Genomic DNA, 22,262 nt, shown 5'->3' with positions numbered 1-22,262 from the left:
CCTCTCAGACCCGTCCCCAGATGATGGAAAGCTCAGGGTGGCAGGAGAGGTCCCCAGCAGTCACTAATCCCCACTATAAATATACCCTGGGCGTCATTTCCTCCATTCATTTGCATAATTGGCTGCAGTCATTCTCTGTCGCCCTGGGCAGGGGCTCTGAGTGGCTGCTTCTCATGGGGCCCAGGCCTGTCCCTCTCCCTCTCCCTCTGGTGTTTGCGCCCTGGCCCAGCACCTGCGACCAGTGTCCGGTTGGCCCGGGGACAGCGGGTGGGGCATGGCCCGCAGTGCAGCAGGAAGCCTCGGCGCTCGGCAAACAATGGGCCGGTTCCTGTGTTCAAAAATAGCCCACGTGCGCCTGAGAGTGCAAGTGGCTGTTTCCTGAGCTTCCCGCCGGGTGCAGGGCGGCCCCTGGCTGGTTCGGCGGGGTTAGGGGGGCTTTTTCATTGCTGGTAAACATGCCTAAGCATCATGGAAAGGCTGTTGAGGCAGCTGCATATTCCTTCCCTTCAAAGGGTCCCACCAGCTCCAAACCTGAAATCGGGTCATTAAACTGTTCATCTGCGTGCAAAGTTTCTCTCTGTGGTTTGGCGCTGCTGGGGCCCAGGCGGGGGTCATGGGGATTCCCGCCTCCGGGAGTTCAGGCTCCTCGGGGAGGACCACTGCCCCCTGGTGGAACACAGGAGCGGTGCAGGCTGGCTGGGACCCGCTCAGACCAAGTGTATTTATGATTCCTGCTAGAGACCAGGGTGGCCCACGGCATTGCAAAGCCTCACCGACCCAGACTGCTCAGCATAGTTCGTGAGCCCCGTCAGGTCGGTGGCCGTCACTTCGTCTTCGTGTCCCCAACTCCTGCTGCCTAGCTGGCAGCTCGTGAACAACGCATGAGTGTGCTTCTTTCTGTGTGGACGGCGTGGTGGCTTCCTGGGTTGGAAAGACCTGGCTTACAGTCCTGGCTCCCCCATGGGCTCGCCAGGCGGCCTCTTGCAAACCACGGTTTTCTCACCTGCGACACGGGGGTCGTGAAGCTGCCCCCCCGGGGTCGCTGTGCGTGTCTTGTGAGAGGGGACGGCCCAGCGCTGCCCTGCACCCGGCCCTCTGGGCACCGAGCCGGGCGGCTGTTCTTGCCACCTTTGTCTTCCTGAAAGATAAAACGTTACTCTGGCTCTTGGGGTGCCGGTGCGCGTAGCACCCCGTGAAGAACCGTCGGCGGTTTTCCCAGTGAACTGTCCTGTCATCATCCTGGCCTCCGAGGCCCTGGCCTCTGGGGAAGAGGAAACGAGCTTGTACTCGGTTCCGCTCTTGAACTTGGAGAAGCTTCAGCTCTGTTTTCCGTGAGCGCAGAGCTCCGGTGTGGGGCGGCGAGAGAGTCTGGGGGTGGACGGCAGCAGGGGCGGTGGTTGCAGAACAAAGGGATGTGTTGAGTGCCGTGGAACCATCCCCTTAGAAATGGCTAAAACGGTGCACTCCGTCCTGGGCTGCACAGGTACCGTCCAGGTGGTCACAGGTTGTGAACTGGGGGGGTTGTAGTTGGTCAGTGTCATGTGTAGCTTTGTCGGGATGAGGCCCTTCACATGTGTTCATGTGCTGAGAACGTGTGTGTTTATGTGTGGTCGGTGCTGGGGTAGAGGCAGGGCTGAGGGCGGCCTGCTCACTCCACAGCGGTGCCGCCGGTGGCCTGGGGGCTAGAGAGCATATTCCGGCTTCCGGAGTCCACACCACTGTCCTTGGTGGAAGGTGGGAACTCAGGCCTGGTGCAGACACATCTTCGTCCCTGGGACCGCCCAGCATTGCCGAACACGCACATTTTGTTGCCAGCTTCACGTGCCAGTGTTGAAAAGCCGTCCCCTCTACGTAACTCTAGCCCTAGCCCCAGGTGATGAGTAAGAAGCAGGTGGGGTGCAGCCGTATTAGCAATTGAATTATCAGTGTGGTCAGGCTCCCAGGACCAAGAGTGTGGCACTGGAGGGACGGGGGAGGGGAGCAGCCCAACCCCCCTCTCAAGGGCTCGCATACACACTTGTCCTGGGGAGGCCCCAGCCTTACCTGAAGTCCTGCACCTGGTCCTGGCGGGGCAGGGCCGGGCACCCCTGTCCCCGGTCCTTCTCAGGTCTGTACTCGCTTCTCTCTCTGAAGTCAGGCTGTTTAGGAACATAGTAGAAAATCTGCCTTTTTCTATCTTTAACTCACTTTTTCATCTCGCTTAGAATTTTTAGAGCACTTGCAATACGCTGCCTCGTTCTCTCCTCAGTGTAGTTGTGAGATTACAAGTGAAATCTCAGCCCGAAGGACCCGGTCCAGGGACGGCAGGTACCGGGCACAGGCAGCCTGTAGCCTCTGTGTCAGTAATTGTGCCCCCCTCCCCGGCCCCCCGGCTGAGCCACCCAGACTCCCGCCGCTCCCAGCTGGCACGGAAAACGCCGTCTGTGTCACCTGTGCTGGTCTCTGCAGTCCTGGGTTGACCGTCAGGCCGGCAACTTGTGAAAAGTGGTCCCAGCAGCAATTCCACAGTGTTGATCTTTTGCGTTGGCTTCCCCACCGTCCCCTGCCTCCTTCTTGAGCTCCGGGCTGCTCCCCCTCATGGACCCCAGCTGAGCCAGCAGAGGGGCCGTGACTGCCTGAGGAGCCTCGGGTGCCGACGGCAGCACACCCCGTGAAAAAAGGAGGGCCCCCGCTGACCCTCGGGAGACCGCCCCGGGCGGGCCCCTCAGACCTGGGGCTCGGGGCCGGGGCCCCCGGAACCCGGGCTCTGACCCCACGCCGCGCCTCAGCCTCCAGGAAGTCGTTCGTGTTTGAGCTGAACGAGTGCGCCTCCAGCCGCGTCCTGAAGCTGGAGAAGGAGAACCAGAGCCTCCAGAGCGCCGTCCAGGGGCTGCGGGACACGGCCCTGGCGCTGCAGGAGAGCAGCCTCAAGTGCGGGGAGCTGGAGAAGGAGAACCAGCAGCTCAGCAAGAAGGTGACCCGGCGGGGGGTGGCTGGGACACACGGGCAGGGGGGCGGGCAGGGGGAGCATCCAGGTGCTGCCGCCGAGGATGCGCAGCCGGGAGGAGTGCGGAGTCTGGTGCAGCCGCAGCTGCGATGGGGGCGGGAGTCATCCCTGAGGAGGCTCACACGGCGGCCCAACTCATCCCTGCCCCAGTGTGACCCGGACAGGATTGAGTTCTTTGTCCTTCGTCTGTGCAGTGGGGTCAGCGATGTACCCACCTAAGAGGTGCCGTGAGGATCGTCTGGGGTCCAGCACGTAGCACGTGCGTGATGGGCAGAGGGCAGGGCCCTGTCAGAAAGCGTCAGGGGCAGGGGCATGGGTGTGTGGGGGACCACTGACAGGCCGTTTCAGGGCGCTGCTGGCGGTAGAACAAGATCCGTGCTCTCTCTTCCCTGTTGGTGGACGGGATGAGGAAGAAGAGAGGGCTGAACGGCCTTGGCCTTGCAGGGAACCCCTGGGTCTTCCCCGTAGCGCTGCAGAAGACAGATATCGGGGGGACAGACACAAACCAGTCTTTGTCCTGCAATGATGAGGACCCCCACTCACGTGGCAGGAAGGGCCGTGGGGAGCCTAGGGACTGTCTCCACACATTGGCCATCCTGGGTCGGGGGGCATCAGTACATACAGCCACACCACGATGACATGTTGCATTGTGGGCTCTGAACACGGCACCTTGACCCGTGGCCGGACCCTAGACGAGGGTGAGGGCAAGAGCCCTCTTGCTCGCTGACCACCCCGTAGGACCGGTGCTTCCAGGCGTCTGGGTGTCTGCCCTGTGAGCCAGCAGCGTCCTTTGCTGAGGCTGCACCGGCAGTGGGGGGGACCCGGCTGCACACGGGAGACCGGGGTTCCACTGGTCACGGCTCTGCCTGTACTTTATCTCCGGGTGGGGCTCGTGCAGTGGTTTCCCCAGACCTCTCCCGGGACGCCCGGGGCTCGGTTACCCACCCCGTCCCTTTGAAGCATTGTCTGCCTCGCCACAGCAGGGTAGCTGCCAAACAGTTCGTCCTTTCTTCGTGGGACAATGCGGGAATCCCCGTCTCCTGTCTCGTCTCTCGGTGCAGAGCAGCGCAGGGAGAGCGGCTAGACAGTGTGGGTGGCTCAGATTCACGTGGGGCTGGCACAGGAGAGCTCTTTGTAAATGGTGGTTTGCCCTCGGCGGAGATAAAAAAGAATGGACCTTTAGAAAGGTGAGCGCCTCCAGCTGAGAGGGTCCTCAGGGGCCGCCACAGAAGGCCTGTGATGCAACCTCTCTGGCCGAGCTCCCGGCAGGCCCCAGAGGTGACCACTGATGGTCCTCCCGTCCTCGGTGTCGACTCCGGTCCCTCCCCTGCACACGCAGGACTGGCGGAGGGCGCACCCACCTGACAGGACTCCTTAGCCCCCATCTCTCAAGCCCCGCCCTCCTGCTTCCTCTCTGGACCAGTTCCCTGGTGGGCCCTGGGGCAGCCCTGCCACAGCCCTCGGGAGGCACGTGCTGGCTTAGAGTCCCCGGGGGAGGGAGGTGCCACAGTGCCCAGCCCGTGTCCGGCACCGGAGCCCTGGGAGGGCGGTGGCCCTTTGCTGGCCAGCGTGTGCTTTGGCCTCCTGTCCCGCTCAGCCCGCCTGGGCCTGGCTGCACCTGTCCTGACCCTGACCCTGGGCGGGTGTGCTTTCTCCCCGGAGCCTGGCACGGGACGGGTCCTTGCAGCCGTTGGGTGAGCACCTCAGGGGGCGTGGCCCAACACTGACCTTCCTGGAGCACGGTTGGGGGGTCGGGCACAGCCTCCAGACAAGTCCAGCCGACACGGCTGCCCTGGCAGGCATCCGAGCCAGGACACGGAGGCCTGGAGGCCCGGACCCCCGGTGCCAGCGCGGCTCACCCACCCCTCAAGTGTCACGCAGGCTGCAGGTTGCTCCTGTCTGAACTTCTGTGTGAACCACAGTTCCCCGATGTTAACTTCCTTCCCTGAGGTTCACACCGCTCATGTGGGGGCCTCAGGGGGAGGGGGGCGCCCGTTCCCCACGTGCGACTCAGCATTGACGTCCTGTGACGTCATGCCTTCAGCCAAGAACCCCGATTATCAGAGGAAGAGGGGGGCAGCCTTTTGGGGGCTTGTCACACGGACCCAAGAGCCACCCAGGGGCGAGAGGCAGGCCGCTGGCACCCACACCCACGGGCTCTGGGCACCTGGAGCCTCCTGCGAGCCCTCGGCCTGAGCCGGTGGCCGCCAGGAGGATGGGAAGCCCCGCGGGGCCAGGGGGCCTGCAGTAGCCCCCAGCCCAGAGAGCTCGCCCAGGGGCGCCGAGGCCCCTCGGGGTGGACGGAAATAAGGGCAAGAGCCAGAGCCAGGTGGAAGGTGGGGGTGTCTAGCAGCGGTGGGTGGGACGGGGGCAGTCCCGTCTCCAGCCTAGAAACAGCAGAAACCAGAAATGCGAAAGCTGGAGTAACATCTTTTTGGGGAGGAGAAGAGGCGGCAAGATGGGGCCGCTGCGCACGTGGCAGGGAGGGAGAGGAGCGGTAAGCTGGGAGGGAGCCTGACCTGTCAGTACCCGTGACCTTTCTCTCTGCCATGGGCCAAGTTCAGGGTCAAGGGGGTGTGGAAGTCCCTGCAGGACGAGGTCTGGACTTTTTTTCCTTGAGAAAGGGCCTCGTGAACACGTTCTGTGGGGCTGACAGGTCTCAGGTTTGCTCTAACACACGGCTCCCCATGTGGTGCTGACTTCCCGACCCGGGCTGGGTCTTGGGCCCTGCAGATCGAGAAGCTGCAGACCCAGCTGGAGAGGGAGAAGCAGAGCAACCAGGATCTGGAGACCCTCGGCGAGGAGCTGATCAAAGAGAAGGAGCAGCTGCAGAGTGACATGGAGACCCTGAGGGCTGACCGAGCCAGGCAGGTAGGCCGTCCGGCGCGCACGCCTCCCCGGCCCCCCGGCCTGCAGGAGGGTGCGCCCGGGGTCAGAGCCGCAGGCAGTGACACACGGGTTACCTGTCTCCTCACTCGGCTGCCACTCAGATCGGCGGCAGGGGGACGGGGCAGACTTGGCCTCCCAGGGACACTGGCACTCTTGTTCTTGATCGCCACGCCTTGGGGAGGAGAGAGGGGGTGCTTCTGGCAGGTGGGGGCCCAGGGTGCTGCTAAACGTCCTTCAGCACACGGGGCAGCCCCGCAGGACAAAGAGCGTCCCGCCCCAGTGTCCGGCATCCCACTGAGGAGCCCAGCAAACCTCCAGGGCTTACGCCCGAGAAGGCCCAGGGAGGGCAGCCCAGTGCCAGGCAGTGGCTGTTGTCCGTCCCCAGAAACAGGCAGGAAGGAGGTGGAGGAGAAAGGGGCAGAGGGGAGGCCTCCCCAGGACCCTCCATTGTCATCTCATTCGCCAGACCCGACCCCCGGCCACTGCTGGCTGCAGAGGGGCGGGGTGTCAAGCGCTTGAGTGTTTCGGCCTCTCTAGCAGAGCAGAAAAGGGGGGTTGAGGCAGTGCGAGAAGACAGGCGGGGCCCCCACCCTGATCTGGCTTACAGTCTGGAGGCAGAATGACAGGTGGCAAGCCAGGTGACGGCCGATGTGGGCTATTGAGCGAATCGACGTGGGTCCAGGGAGGGAGTCCTACCAGGTGCAGGGCTTGCCTGGGGAACGGATGCTCACGCTGAGCCCGGGAGGGGGAGAAGGAGCCAGCGATGCTGCAGGCCGCGGGCGGAGCGGGGAGAGGGTTGGAGGCGGAGGGCAGATCACGCGCGGCGTCTGCAGGGGAGAGCAGCGTAAGGAGGGGCCACAGAGGTGGGTGGCCAGCTTGCCCAGCTCCTGCAGAGTGGGGTGAAAAGCCCCACCAAGGGAAATCGCTTTCACCCTTTTACGTGAGAGGGAATGCGGTTTATGTGTCTCAGGCGTCCCGGCTGCTGTGGATGCGTTTTGGCTGGAACTGGCTCCGTGGGGATCCCCGTGCCCTTCACCTCATGTCCATATCGGGCCTCTGGGGAGTGTTAGGGCTTCCTTCGGGGACAGGGTGTGCTGGCCTCTCACGGCCTCCACGTTCAGTCGCCCAGCTGGGGCCCCGAACACCAGGATGTGCTCACGCGGCCGCCCGTGTCGGTCCCCTTGTGCTTTCCCGCAGATCAAGGATCTCGAGCAAGAGAAGGACCACCTCCACCAAACAGTGTGGTCGCTGCGGGAGAGGTCACAGGTCAGCAGCGAGGCCCGCGTGAAGGACATCGAGAAGGAGAACAGAGCCCTGCACCAGACGGTGACGGAGAGCAGCGGCAAGCTGAGCAAGCTGGAGTCCGAGAAGCAGCAGCTGCTGCGGGACCTGGAGCAGGTGAAGGAGAAGGTGGACCGGGCGGCGGAGCTGGAGCAGGAGCTGCGGCGGCTGGAGAAGGAGAACGAGAAGCTGGCCCAGAAGGCCGCCTCCCTGGCGGCGGCCACGGAGAAGGCGGACACCCTGGAGCGCGAGAGCCAGAGCCTGACGCTGGAGAACCGGCGGCTGCGCAAGTCCCTGGACACCCTGCAGAACGTGTCGGTGCGGCTGGAGGCGCTGGAGCGGGACAACAGGCAGCTGGACGAGGAGAACCTGGAGCTGCGCAGGGCGGTGGAGGCCCTGCGCTTCACGGGCACCAAGATGGCACAGATCGAGAGGGAGAACCAGGAGCTGGAGCGGGAGAAGGAGGAGCTGAGGAAGAGCGTGGAGCTGCTGAAGGCCCTGAGCAAGAAGTCGGAGCGCCTGGAGCTCAGCTACCAGAGCCTGAGCGCCGAGAACCTGCGGCTGCAGCAGAGCCTGGAGAGCGGCGGCCAGAAGTCGCAGGCCCTGGAGCGAGAGCTTGGGGAGCTGGAGGCGGAGAACCAGACCCTGCAGCGGGACCTGGAGGCGCAGCGGCTGGCCAACAAGCAGCTGGAGCGCTCCGAGGCGGACCGGAAGGCCCTGGCGCAGGAGCTGGCCCAGCTGGAGAAAGACAAGAAGCTGCTGGAGAAGGAGGCGAAGCGGCTGTGGCAGCAGGTGGAGCTCAAGGACGCCGTGTTGGACGACAGCACGGCCAAGCTGGCCGCCGCCGAGAAGGAGAGCCGCGCCCTGGACAAGGAGCTGGCCCGCTGCAGGGACGCGGCCGCCAAGCTGAAGGAGCTGGAGAAGGACAACAGGGACCTCACCAAGCAAGTGACCATGCACACGCGGACGCTGACGACCCTGAGAGAGGTGAGCTGGGTGCAGGCAGCCCCTCCCGGGGGGCAGGGGGGCGTGCCACGAGGGGCATACCACTCAGGGCCTGCTTCTCACTCACGAGAGTCCAGGTGACACTCCTGGGAGCCTGTCACCTGTCCTCTGACTCAGTTGCTCTGGTCTTCGGGCTCCAGCATCTCAGCACAAGGTTTGGGCGTCAGCCGGGGCAGGGGAGGGGCAGCTGGAAGGCCGCACACCAGGTCCTCTGAGCCGCAGCTGGGAGGCGACCCCGTCGTCTTACCCCACAGCCCATGGGCTTCACCTGCCCTCAGGGCGGCTGGGAAATCTGCAGGTGGAGTGAATGCTTGGCGAGCACCACTCACGGTCGCGCCGCTGGTCTGCGCCTTCAGATTTGGTGGGGGAGGCAGGTGTGCAGGGCACTGCGCCACCTGGGAAGGCAGGCATGCAGGGCGCTGTGCCACCTGGGGAGGCCGGCTTGCAGGGCGCCGTGCCACCTGGTGGGGAGCAGGCGTGCAGGGCACTGTGCCACCTGGCAGAACTGGCATTTCCCTGGAGAGCCACAAAGAAGCGTGGAGGTACAGGTGGGCCGGACTCAGTCCACCACCTCGGTGGGAGCAACGCCCACTTCTGAAAAGTAAATCAAAACCAGGATTTGAAATGAAACCTTCCTCCTCGTGATACTTACTGTTTATTCCAAATTCTCTGCAATGAACGTTTAATTACACTACTCCCCAGAAAAGGCAGTCATGAGAATGTGAACACACTACTCACAGGTCAACGTACTGGTATTGCAAAAACGTGTGTTCAGGGCACGTTGGATCCACCCTGACTCTCAGCTCTGTGGCCTGGTCGCCCACGACACAAGGGGCTGGAAGAGCGCGGTCACCCCTTCCCTCTGGGGGACATGGCTGAGGTTCACCCACTCCCCCTTCTTCCCCGGAACCGCCCGCCCAGCCCCCATGACACCTGCGTCAGCCCCGACGTGGGAAGGCAGTTGGCAGCTCAGCTGTGAGAAGGGCCTGCGCCGGGCCCTCCCTGCCGTCTCTGTGGGGCTCCCGTCCCACGCCATCCTCTCCTCGCCCCCACAGGACCTGGTGCTGGAGAAGCTGAAGACACAGCAGCTGACCAGTGAGCTGGACAAGCTGAGCCAGGAGCTGGAGAAGGCCGGGCTCTCCAAGGAGCTGCTGCTGCAGGACGACAACAGCAGCAGTGACATGTGAGCCACAACCCCCCCCCCCGCCGTGTGGCCCCGGGGCCCAGCAGCTCATGCCTGCATCCCCGTGCTCCTCATCGCCTGCGTCCACTCGCTCTCAGATCTCGGTCCCCCACGGGGCTCCCCGGGGAGAGGGTGCAGGTCCTTTTTGTCCAGGAAAAAGGCTGCTTTCATTATTTTCAGCAGACCGTACCTTTTAGAGTAGTTTTAGGTTCACAGCAAAGTCGAGGGGAAGGTACAGAGATTTCCCAGGTGGCCCCGTCCTCCGCCGTAGGCACGGCCTCCCCCGTTATCAACACCCCCCACCGAGGTATGACGCCTGCTGGACCTGCAGGGACGCGTGGCCAGTCCAATATCACAGAGCCACACGGGAGAGTCCCCCTGCCCTTGCAGTCCTCCGCTCCCCCCGTTCATCCCTCTCCCCCTCGCCCAGCCTTTACTTTTTCTAGTTCACTGCCATCTTTGCCCGCCGTGCTTTTTCAAATGATCTCATTGTTTCAAGGAAACCCAACATCTTAGACTTTTGCTAGATGTGAAACTGGCAAGACCCACGTGTTAGATAACGTGACATCCTCTTGGCGTGGCCACCCCGCCCTGTGACCTTGGGCACATCGCTTAACCCCTCGGAGACTCAGTTTCCCCTTCTGTAAAAAGGCTGTGGTGACAGCTCCCCTTTAAAATGATGGCTGTAAACTGACACTGTGACACGTGAGGTGTCACAGGGATGCTGGCCGGCCTGGGGAGTGCCGGGCAGGGGCTGGGCGCTGGTTTTCGGCTCCTGCAGATGTTCTGGGCTGGACGCCGCCCAGAGGAGCCGCCGGCTGGAGGGAGGGACGTGTGGCAGCTGCAAGATCGGGAGCTTGTGGGTGGAGAAGGCAGACAGATGATGCTGTTATATCGTCGTATTTTCCAGAAAACACAGGATGTTGGAGGGCAGGAATGAATCGGCACTAAAAACGACCCTGGCCATGAAGGAGGAGCAGATTGTGTCCTTGGAGGCGCAGGTGGAAGCGAAGGCCAGCCTGAGCCACCAGCTGCAGAAGCAGCTGCAGGCGGTAAGACCTGCCGTCCGGGACGAGCGCTGGGTCCCGGCTGGGAGGCCCCTCCTCACCCTTTCCAGCCCTCCCCTGGGATCAGAGGCGCAGCCTGGGTGCCCGTGTGCTGGAGCAGGTGTGGCTGAGCGGCAGGGTTCCTGAGGGAGCGTCTCAGAGTCACCCACGCCGGGGCTGGGCAGCACCAGGGAGGGACCGGAGGCCTGGCGGGGAGAGGAGGCGAGATCTGGGGATGCCAACAAGAACCGCTGGAACCTCGGGCCTTGGGCACCGGGCCGAGTCTCACGGGCACCCTCGGGTGGGACAGGCACAGGTGCACAGAGGCTTGTGAGGGTGTGCACGTCTCCTCTTGGCGCACACGTGCTGTCCACGTGCCTGCACACACATGTTCTCCACACAGATACCCTCCATACACATGCACGTAGGTATTTATCCATTGCTGCTTTATGAAGCCATGGCACAAGTTTTGGTTGCGAGGCTGGATCCAGAGCAAAGCAGATCTAGACCCGGGATGGGCTCCATAGCACCACCCGGTTCGTGTTCCCGGGGTCACCTCTGTTTTATAGAGTGACCGTTGAGGCTCAGGGACGTGAGAAGACTGCCATCATTGTGTGGCTGTGCCAGCACTGAGGCAGGATGGGGTCCCAGGCCACTGCCCCTCCTGTCATCTTCGGAAAGAAGGGAAACTATTACGTAGGACGGAGGCAGCGTGCGCCTCCAGCAAAAGCAAAAGCAAAAGGGCATCTGGTGCCGGACGAGGGTGGGGTTTGGTGCGGGCCGTTCCCGGCCACTAACCCTGAGCCGGGCCTCTTCCCGCCGCCCCACACCGACCTGCCTGCGTGCCCCCGTGCCCACAGCTGCAGCAGGAGTGTGAGGTCCTCAGGCGGAACCAGGAGGAGGGGAAGCACTCGCAGAACTCCTTGAAACACCCCGCGGGCCCGTTGGTGGCCGGTCACCAGGGCAAGGAGAGCTGGGGGCCGAGCCACAAGGAAGCCACGATGGAGCTGCTGCGGGTGAAGGACCGGGCCATCGAGCTGGAGCGGAACGTGAGTTGGCCGCCCCGGCCTGGGGCCGCTCAGAGAGAGGCCATCCTGTCGTCCCTTGTCCCAGGGGGACCCCCCCATCCCTGGAAGGGGCACCGGGCGTGGAATCTGTTGAGCTGTGTCCGGGTGCAGCTGGACACTTGCTGAGTTGTCCTCGGAGCTCGTTTTCACTGGAGTTGCCCTCAGCATTTCCACCACAGGGGGGCGCACTCACAGTTTCCCACGGTGACCAGCCCCCTGCTTGCCCCTCAGAGTTGGCCTGTAGCTTAGACCCCAGACCGTGTCTGCGTGCCCCTTCTGTGTGTGTCAGGACTGTGTCCCAGGGGTCGGCCAGCCACGGGGGTCAACCTGCTTCTGTAACTGAGGTGTTCCTGGGACACACCTGTGCCTTGTTCACCTGTCCGGTGGGCTGCCTTCCCAGCGGCGGCTGGGCTCAGTGGTTGGGGTGGAGACCACGTGGCTGGCACACCCACATGTTTCCTGTCTGGCCCTGTAGGGGGAAGGCCGGTCAGTGGACGTCTGAGCCCCTGGCTTTATTCCACTCTCCCGATGGTGGTGGGAAGCAGGCAGTGACGGTTCTCATCATCCGACGGATGAGGAAGCTGGGACAGAAGGGTTTGAGACTTGACCCGAGTCCCATGCTAGTAAGGTGGCCCACGTGACCTTGAGACCCATGAGCCCCGGCTCCTGGCCCAGCTGGTGGCGTATTTAACAAGGTCTTTACCCGCCTGTGGAACACGAGCCGCCCCTGCCACCTGCTGTCGGTGCCGAGGCGGGGAGTGGCTGTGCTGCAGGCTCGGGCTCCCAGCCTGTGCGCACAGCTCACCGGGTGCTCCCAGGCATCCAGCAGGAAACAGAAGAAACGCACCAACGAGAGAAAGGGGGGCAGGCAGCTGCCGCTCCAGCTTTCCTTCACCTCGAGCTCACGTGCTCGGTCTGTGCAGAACCCCCTTCAGGAGCATTTTTCTGTCTGGAAAGCACATACCCCCAAAAAAGAGGTGTTGGGGCCTCCCCCCCCCCAGTTCTGTTGACTGCTTTTTCCAAGAGGGGAAATATTGCTTCTCTGACCTGGTGGACCCTGGCTTTGGCCCCCAAAACACCAACTCTCGAGGGTCCCTCACAGCCCAAGGCCCACGCGCCAGCCGCTGTGTGACGACCCCGTGCTTCCCCCCAGAACGCAGCCCTGCAGGCCGAGAAGCAGCTGCTCAGGGACCAGCTGCAGCACCTGGAGACCCAGAACGTGGCCTTCAGCAGCCAGATCCTGACGCTGCAGAAACAGAGCGCTTTCCTGCAGGAGCACAACACCACGCTGCAGACGCAGACGGCCAAGCTGCAGGTGCGGGCGGGGCGGGCGAGGGCAGGGCACGCGGCTCTGGTCTGCAGACCAGCCCTGGGCTCCCCACTCCCAACAAGCAGGACAGAGTGTGGTGTGGTGTGGGGGGGGCGGTTAGGGGTTCTGTTTGGCTTTATTTTTAAAGGGCTCATTGTAAACGGCGGTTCCCGGCCCCAGGGTCCTTGAACACGCTGTGTTCGGTGAGTGAGTGTGTGGCTGCTGGGGCTGAAAGCATCCTCTTTCCTACGGTCTCGTCTGCTTCCCAGAGTCTGTTCCTGGACCCATTATTAGGAAAGAGATTCTGGGGTCAACTAAGTTTGGTTCCCCCGCAGAACCTGTAGGGCCTCTTTAAAGCTGTGTGGCCTTGACCCTCCACGAGGAAGCGGGGCACGAAGTAGCTCCCGGGCCGCTGAGCACGCCTGGCAAACTGGGGTTCCAGGCCACGGGGGTTAGGGTGTTGGTCTGTAGCTGCAGGTAACAGGTGCTGGGGAAACAGGTACTGGGGTAGCTCACAGATGAGCTACCGTTCATCTGTGCGGTTCCGGAGAAAAGCGTTTGAGAGTATATGACTGACGGGCAGGGACAACACGCAGGAAACCAACCACTGGGCGGAGACGTTGGGGGTGGTTCTTTAATGAAAATAAAACAGACAGGGGGCTGTAGTTGGGTTTGTGTTGTGGCTGTCATGGTGTCTGGTCTCAGTAACAGGGCAGCTCTGGCCCCCGAGTGAGTGGGGACAGGTTCCTCCTCCGTGTTCTTGGGGTTTGGGCTGTGGCTGGGGGGGTGTTCTGTGAGTACCAGCTGTAATTAGTTGGTAGTGGTGTTTAGGTATTCAGTATCCTGACTGATTTTGTGTCTACCTTTTTTAAAGCAGGCTTTTATAAGTAGTCAAAGAGGGCAGCCAAGGAGCTTACCCAGAGAAAGGTCATAATTTGCCCAAGAGGTCACTTTTGCAGAGAGGGGCGCAGGACCCCATTGAGCGTCATGTGACAGTTCCTTTACGCTGTCCCGGTGGAACTGTCCTTGGCCCGGCTGGGTGTTGCCTGCCCTGAGGGTCCCTGGACCTGGCGCCTGCACTTGACCTGCGCTTGGCCTCTCACAACAAGTGGGGACTCGGGGTCTGCGGCTCCCCCGGGCCTGCACCCAGCGAGGCGTCATCCCCTCCTCCCTCCCGGCAGGTGGAGAATTCCACCCTGACCTCCCAGAGCGCCTCGCTCACCGCGCAGTACACGCTGCTGCAGAACCAGCAGGCGGCCAAGGAGAGCGAGCTGGAGAACGCGCAGAAGCAGCAGGAGCGGCTGAAGGCCGCCTACGAGGCCCTGCTGCAGGACCACGAGCACCTGGGCGCACTGCACGAGCACCAGTCCACCGAGTACGAGGCCCTGATCCGCCAGCACAGCTGCCTGCGGACGCTGCACCGGAACCTGGAGCTGGAGCACAAGGCGCTGGGGGAGAGGTGCGCGGGGGCGGCTGGTGGGGCGGCCGGCGGGCTCCCTGGGGTCCTGTCCCCACTCTGCTCTGGCTCGTCATGGTTCCTCTAGACCTGCTGCCTCGGTGTCTGGGGCACGTTCCCAAAGAGAGGTAGCTCCAACATTACCCTCGGCAATGTGGAGTTTGTGCAGCTGGAGGCCGGGGTGGGGGAGCAGGAGGGTCCTGGGCGGGCGGGGAAGGGTGGGCACAGCGGATCCCAGCACTGGGGCCCCCACTCCCCTGAGGACTCCCACCCCCTCTTCCTTTTCTCTCCAAACCGAGAACCAGGAGAAGTTTGTGCGCTTTCCAGTGGTGCACCCTGCCTTTCCCTCCCTCTCTAAGTCTGAGCTGCTTTTTTTTTTTTTTTCATTTTAATTTTCAACTTCGGAAACTCTTGAACGTGTAAGAAATAGACAGGTTAGTGCAGCGAGAGCCCTGGGTAGCTGTCACTCCGCATCACCCTCTGCCGTTTCACCCTGACCTCCCTCCCCCCACCCTCACTCTCCACTTTCTGGGTGAAATCGGTGTACGTTAAAATGCGTAAGTCTTGACTTCGCTCTCCTGACAAATCAGGGCTTTGTGTGCACTGAGTCAGCCACCAGCCCGAGCACCAGCCCGGCAGATCCTGCCTGGTCCAGGCCCTGGGGCAGGTGTGATGTGCATGGGACTCGAATGCAGGGCAGAGGGGGAGAGATGCGGGTACTTGGACCAGTGTAGGAGGAGGCGGCTGTCCACCTCCTGTATTTGTGACACGTCCCTGCTAACTAACGGTGTCTTCCTTGACTCGGCCTCCCCGAGACGCTGAGCAGACGCTGGGTCTTTAGCGGGAGCAGGTGAAGTGCAGGGCGTTCCCGTCACAGGGATCCAGGGAGGTCGGGGAGCCAGCAAAGCCTGGTGAGGGCGTCTGATGGTGCTGTTCACGGGGAGGGGGTGATGGCACTTACCCAGGGCTTCCTGTGGCCTCTCTCCGGGGCCTTCCGTCCCCTTTGCCATCCCCCCAGATGTCCACCCTTCAGGGGTGCCGAGACGTCTACGCCTGTCAGACTGGGCTCCTTCCAGCCAAAATGAGCATCTTCTGCCTCTTGGCGTTTCCACCTCTCCCTCCTCCCTCACCCATCCTGATCTCACAAAATGCTTAGTGGGCGTCTGCTGTGTGCCAGGCGCTGTGTCTAAATGTGGTAGGACTGTCCTCAGCTGACCGGTGACGTGGAGCAAGAAGCGTTCACACGCTCTGAAACCAGCATGGTGCCCGCCCCTCACCAGGCACTTTGGGTCTTATCCTCGATGTCCTGTTCTGTACGATAGCAGTGTCCTTGTATTCGTAATGTCCGTTCAGACGGGGAAGGTTTGTGCAGGTGGCATCTGCCGGGCTCTGAAGCAGGCGTTCATGGTTGTTTTGCCAGTAGCTTCTTGCTTGACAGAACATGCAGACCTACAGTGTGACTCGGCAGTTTTTGCTGGTTGGACAGATAGCTGGACGCCCCTTGGTCTGTCTGAAGCAGGGCTACAGGTTTAAAGATTTTATTCATTTATTTTTAAAGATGGGAAGGGAGGGAGAAAAGAGAGGGAGAGAAACATCCATGTGTGGTTGCCTCTCTTGCACATCCCCAACTGGGGAACCGGCCTGCAACCCAGGCATGTGCCCTGACTGGGAATCGAACCAGCGACCCTTTGGTTCATAGTCAGTGCTCAGTCCTCTGAGCCACACCAGCCAGGGCAGGGCTACAGGTTTAGAGGTGCAGGTGCCCGGAACATAGGGATGGTGGCTCTGTATTCATGTCATTTGGCTCTTCGATCAGACACTCGTTCCCATAACACACGTGTACCGAGGGCCAGGCCTCCTGTTGGGGACTCACTGGGGAGGGAGACTCACGCAGTTGCTGCCCTGCAGTTGGGTCGTCGCTAGTGGCGGCAATGTGCTTGATCAGTGTGCTTTTCCTAGACATCACAGCAGGGAAGCAGGAGCCGGGGACCCCAGTGGTCGTGGCCCTAATTTGTCAGATCTGGGTGCGTTCTTCCGGAATCGTCAGCCCTGAGAGCCCGCAGAGCCCCCGCCCCCAGCTTTCCACGGCGCCATGTTGGGGCAGCCTCTGCCCCGTGGCTAAGCCACACGGCCCCTAGGGCAGGTTTCTGAGTCCCAGTCCCCGCCAGTCGTGGCTCCAGTCAGATGCTGCAGGTGCAGCTGACTTGGGGATGGGGCACCCGCGGACAAAGGCCGAAAACGCCGGACCACCTGGCGGTCTCTGTCAGACTGCCTTTGAGCACAGAAACTCAGGACGGGGGTCTGGAAAGGCATTTGCCTGAATGGGGGAGATTGAAAGGGGATGACTCAGTCGCCACCTTGGCCTTGGGGGAGCTCCCAAGTCCACCCCGAACACAGACGGCTCCAGCAGGCAGGAGGGGTGGCCTGGGGCTGGCCCGGGGTCATCCCTGTGCCCTGGCGCCCTCCCGAGACGGCTGCTGGGGGATCGTGCAGACGAGACAGGAAGGAAATAAAGCCCCACACGGAGGGGGAAGATGTTGGGGAGGGTGAGGGTTGGGTTGGGGGTGCCTTAGTGAACGGGGGGTGTGTGTGTGTGTGTGTGTGTGTGTGTGTGCACGTGCGTGTGTGCAGAAGTGGCTCCCACAGCTGCTTGGGCCCCACCAGGCAAGCCTCTGCGCCCCTGCCCCCCCCCCACCACACACACAGCTTGACTCAGGACAGGAGACTCGCTGCACCTGAGCGGGGTGGAGGGCTTACCCAGGCCCCTGTGCAGGGGGTTAGCTGTTGCATTCAGCTGTGTATGTTGTGGCTTCTTTTAGATGCCTCTGTGCTTAGGGAACCACCTCGTAACCTAAATGTAACTGCCCATGGGAAGGGCACGGAGTTCAGAAAGCAGTCACGGTGTTCCCAGGGGGCTAGGTGTTCCCAGCGGGCCAGCGGAGGAAGGCGGCTTTGATGGGACTGGGAAGGACCACAGAGACACGTCGGGTGGGAGGAGAATTCTGCCTCCACCCCGCCCCCCCCAGAGCTGGCCTGGCTGGACGTTGGCCCGGACGTCTGTCCCCACTGCCGTTCTCCCGTGTCTCTGCTGTCCAGCCCCGCTCCTTGCCCATCCCCGTCCTCCTCAGCTCCGGGGAGAAGCCGCCCTCGGGGGTGGGGGGCTGCGCAGTCTTCTGGGGGGCCCGTTCCCAGCAGGCACGCTTCCCCCCCACCCGCAGGCACGAGGACATGCTGAGGCACAAGGCGGAGCTGGAGGAGCTGGAGAAGGTGCTGACCACCGAGCGGGAGGCGCTGCGGCAGGAGCAGAGGTCGAACGCCGTGGCCGCGAGCGAGAACCAGAGGCTGCAGGGAGAGCTGGACAGGTACCCGCCCCGCACCCCCGCTGCCACAGGGGCTGGGATTTCTTCCAGACCCACCCCCACCCAACTCAGCACCCGCTGCGCTTAAGGCTGAGTGAGGCCCCAGCGATGGTGTTTCTCACAAACCCTGTCGTGGGAACAGCTAGATGGTAATGGGTAGCAGGGGACTCCGGCTGGTGTCTCAGTGTGGATAAGCTCAGCACCCACATGGGTGACAGCAGTGACTGTGTCATGCACGGGCACCTCCACCTAACACCAGGGACGCCCTGAAGGAGGTGCAGTCGGTCCTCCTCATTCACACGTTCCCTGTGTGTGAATCCACCTACGCGCCGACATGCACTTGTGACCCCCAGTCGGCACCCGTGGCCTTCAGACGCTGGGGTCGTCCGAGGTGCACGTTTGCTGCAGCTGGGGTCGCACAGGCCTCGGGCTCCCACCCTGCGTCAGCGCCCACACTGCCGGTGAGCGTCCTTCCTGGGGTCCCTCCGGTGCCCTGGTGTTCCGCTGCACCTCGTGCCCGGGGTGGCGGTTTCACCGTTGGACACGGCCCCCAAGTGGAGTGCTGACCTCACGCTACCTAGCGCTCCCAGGGGCAGGGCTGCTCAGGCCGCTCCGGGACGTGCACGGTCGCTGCCGGATCCCCAGGGATCCCAGGCACAAGGCATGTTGGCTGTCGCCCTGTCACAGACGGCACCTTCCTGTCCTGACCAGGGGACAGAAATGTGGCCCGAGACTCCCAGGAACCTTGGAAACAGTTTCAGTCACACTAACTCACGTTCAAGGTGACTCAATAGAACGTCACGCTGCAAATAACAAGTCCGTTCTTACCCCTTTTTTTTAAACAGACGAGGAAAGGGGCTCAGAGAGGTTAAGTAACTCGTTCAAGGTCAGCGCTCCCAGGTAGCAGCACAGTCAGGATTTCAGTGCGGAGCTTGTCTCCACACAACCCGGGGTGTGGCCCCGGGAAGCCGCTTCCTTCCCACAGCCTCGCTGTAACGTGTGTTGAGGGGCCACAGACTGGGGTGCCTGCGGGTGGGGGGGGGCAGGCGCGGCGGGAGGGGTGTCCATGACAGACCAGACAGGCAGGTGGGGCACATGCTTGGGAGGCGGCCCGGGCTGCCGGGTCGTCCTTTCTTTGTGCTTTTTTTCTGCTGAGAAGCTAGACATCTGAATGGTGATGTGAAACTTTAAAATTTTTAAATGTTGATAAACTGATTAATTAGAAAAACAAAACAAAACACCACTGTGTGGGCCAATGAGACACATCTGTGTTCACATCGAGTCCACGAGCCTCTGGTGGTTGGAGCTTTTCTAATACAAATCTTCCCTCAGGGAACCCCAGTTGGTTCCCCAGTTGGGTGGTGGTGGTGGTGGTGATGGTGATGACATCAGTGGAGTTACATCACACCCCAGCATCTCGTATTTTATTTCTCTAGGGAGTTGAGAGAGTTGAGATTAGAAAGGGGCTTGGGACTGGGAGATGAGTTGGGGACAGACCTGGAGTTTCAGAGCAAAAATATTCTGATTCGGTATTTTTAAAAGTGGGGTTTTTTTAAATCCTCACCAAGGATACATTTATCGATTTTAGACAGAAACGCCGATGTGAGAGAGAAACGTTAGTCTCTCGCACTGACAAGCACCCCAGCCGGGAGTCGAGCCGCAGCCCAGGCACGTGCCTGACTGGGAATCGAACCGTCACCCTTCTGGTGCACGGACGACGCTCCAGCCAGCTGAGCCCCCAGCCAGAGAGGGCTGAATGTGTTGTAATAGAAGAACCCTTTTCCACGCAGGCAGCTGTGCCAAAAGCCTTAAATGTGAGGGTTTTTGGCAGCACTGAGTCTGTTTGTTCTGCCTCCCCCGGCCCACCACCATGGGGCACCTTCATGGAGCCCCAGCAGACACGGCTTGGAAACTGCTGACTTTGTTCAACCCCCCCGCCCCCCATTTAAATACACATGGGAAAAACTGAGGTCCAGAGAGGCTGCCGTGTTGTTCAAGGGTGCACAGCTGGGACGCAGCCTGGGCCTGCCCCTCAGCCCTCGGCCTTGCGGCTCTCCCCGCCAGGGTCAGCTTCCTGCACCAGCAGCTGAAGGGGGAGTACGAGGAGCTGCACGCACACACCAAGGAGCTGAAAACGGCGCTGAACACGGCGCAGCTGGAGCTGAACCGCTGGCAGGCGCGGTGCGACGAGCTGAAGCAGCAGCACCAGACCATGGACATCTCGCTGACCAAGCTGGACAACCACTGCGAGGTGAGGCCTGGGGCTGCCAGGCCTTGGGGCACCGGGGGGTGGTGCCGCCGGGCTCACAGCCTCCCTCGGGCTCGGCCAGGTCAGAACGGGTCGGGTCCTCATCGGCATGAAGGTCGCACAGAGGCCGAGCCGGGGGTGGGAAGCCAGAGGCGTCTGAAGAGGCCGAACACCGTGACCGGCAGGGGGGTGTCAGCAAACACCTTCCATCTGGCCTTTGCTCCTTGCAGGGGCGCATGGCGGCTGAGCATCATTTTATTCCTGTCCTCCCCGCTCTGTGCTCCCCGTGTCACCTCATTTAATCTCACAGTGGCCTGGGGTTCCCATCCTTACCCCTCTCGAGTCATGGGTGGGAACCCAGTTTGTCTGAAACCAGAGCTCGAGGCTTTCCTGTCACAGGAAAGTGGTTCACAGGCCGGCACTCAGTCCCCACTGAGCCACACCAGCCAGGGCAGGTGGGATTCATTTTAATAATATATTTTATTTAGCTCATATCTGAACTATCACAGGTAACCCCCCAAAAAAGCTTATTAATGAGATTTTATGTTGTTTTTTAAAATGGTTATTAAGTCTTCAGACTCTGTTGTGTATTTGCACTAATGCCACGTCTCAGCTCGGACCGGCTGCGTTTTCGGTGCTCAGCAGCCACGTGTGGCCCTCCCGCCCGGAGCAGACCCCACCGAGACGGCCCTCTTTGTGCACGCGGCCTCTTCCTTCTGTGGGAGGCGCGCCCCCCGCCGCGGGGTCCCAGCGTGCCTGGTGTGTGAGACGTCGTTGGTCTGTGTTTCAGCTGCTGTCCCGTCTCAAGGGGAACTTGGAGGAAGAAAACCACCACCTCCTGAGCCAGATCCAGCTGCTGAGCCAGCAGAACCAGATGCTCCTGGAGCAGAACATGGAGAGCAAGGAGCAGTACCACGAGGAGCAGAAGCAGTACATGTAAGGGGGGTGTGGGCGGGCGCCTGTCGGCAGGGGGCCCTGGCGTGCCGGGCGCAGAGCCACCCGGGCGCGTGGTGTCTTGAGGGCGAGGGGACAGACTGCCTTAGTGGTGCACCCGTCCCTGGTTTTCTGTGGAATGGTTCTAGGTTTCTGCGAGTAGTGGGGGTTGGCTTTCGTTGGTTTTCCAAGACACGGCCCACTGCCAGCAGCTGCTCAGTCTGCTCTGGGAGTTAGGTCCACTTTAAAAAACACCACAGTGGTTAAAGAGAGGCGCCCAGGGAAGGAACTCAGATCGGAGGTGAGCCCTCGCTGTCTGTGTCTGTTTCCCTGAGAGAGCTGGGCAGCGGACTGCGTGTGGGCCGTGGCCGTCCTCCGCCCATCGGTGCGCGTGACGTCCCGGCTTCGGCGTAGGCCCCCCGGGGTGCCCAGAACCAGTTTCCTGGGGGGTGTGAGCAGAGCTATATAGGGGTGGGGGGTGTGAGCAGAGCTGTGTGCACACCAGACATGTTGAGGGGCTCCGTGGGGCGCAGAGGGAAGCGTGGTGGTGGGAATTGGGGGTCCTGCTGCTGGCCCAGGTAGGGAGAAGGCTCGGCAGTGGGAGGGGGCAGGAAGGTGGAGCAGGACGTGGTCGGGGGGCAGGGCACGTGCGGGGAGCGCCGGGAGGGAAGGCTCCCGTGCCGGCTGGCGAGTCGGGCTCCCTGGGAAGTGAGTGTGGAAGGGATGCTGGGTGACGGGGCCCAGGACGCTGCCAGAAAGGGGGTCGGGGAGGAGGAGGAGGAGCCTTGGCACTGGAAGCCCGGCGGTCTGGAAGTCAGGTAATCCAAGATGCACCCTGTGGGTCCAGAGCGGTCTTCCCCGCTCCGTGCTGATGGGACTGCCCTTCCTTGTGATCGGGAATGGCTGGCCGGGGTGGGGCAGAGGGACGTGGGCACCGTGACCACCGGGGCACCGTTTTAGCTCCCGGGGTAACGATGCTGCTTTACTCTTCTCCCGGTTCCAGCTGCTCACCCACGGGTGCCTCACCGCCCCCCGGGGGAGGGTCTATATGGAAAACCGCACTGTAGTTTGGTGTAGAAATGACCGTTACTGGAAGTGGGCCCTCTACGACCCAGCTGGTAAAAGTCACCCGCAGAGGCTGGGCGGGTGCAGACCAGAAGAGCAGGAGCCTGACACCTGGGCCGGGGGGTGCAGGGGGACGATCTGATGACGGTTTTGCATTAGAGAGCGTCTGCAGAAGGCCAGGGAGTCGGCCCGGGGCCCGGCTGGGGGCCGCAGGTCACACCCAGGCGTGAAAGCACTCTGGCACAAGGCCCAGGGGCACCGCTGTGGGGACAGCGTAACAGACTAGGAGTGACACAGGCTATGGTGACGGATGCTGAGCCAAGGGCGCTGGAAGTGGAGAGCAGGGTTGGCGGTCAGGGGCCCGAGGGTTCACGAGCCATCACTTTTCATGAGGTGCTCACCTCACGGTGAAGCCTTGGGAAAGCCCTCAGTTTA

The 22,262-nt window shown here is 62.0% G+C and overlaps 1 protein-coding gene across 1 annotated transcript in view; it reads left to right on the top strand.

Annotated features, from left to right (window-relative positions):
• The window catches only part of CCDC88C (coiled-coil domain containing 88C), a 110,408-nt gene that overhangs the window by 73,525 nt on the left and 14,621 nt on the right, over window positions 1-22,262 (top strand). The window contains 11 exon segments of the mRNA XM_028507641.2: window positions 2,769-2,953; window positions 5,720-5,857; window positions 7,073-8,143; window positions 9,217-9,344; window positions 10,255-10,396; window positions 11,251-11,439; window positions 12,611-12,772; window positions 13,948-14,225; window positions 17,441-17,584; window positions 19,646-19,832; window positions 20,620-20,765. Of these exon segments, the coding sequence (XP_028363442.1) occupies window positions 2,769-2,953; window positions 5,720-5,857; window positions 7,073-8,143; window positions 9,217-9,344; window positions 10,255-10,396; window positions 11,251-11,439; window positions 12,611-12,772; window positions 13,948-14,225; window positions 17,441-17,584; window positions 19,646-19,832; window positions 20,620-20,765 (2,770 nt within the window).

Source organism: Phyllostomus discolor, chromosome 1, assembly GCF_004126475.2.
Source record: "Phyllostomus discolor isolate MPI-MPIP mPhyDis1 chromosome 1, mPhyDis1.pri.v3, whole genome shotgun sequence".
NCBI classification, from domain to species: Eukaryota; Metazoa; Chordata; class Mammalia; order Chiroptera; family Phyllostomidae; genus Phyllostomus; species Phyllostomus discolor.
This window is presented reverse-complemented; position numbering and strand designations above follow the sequence as displayed.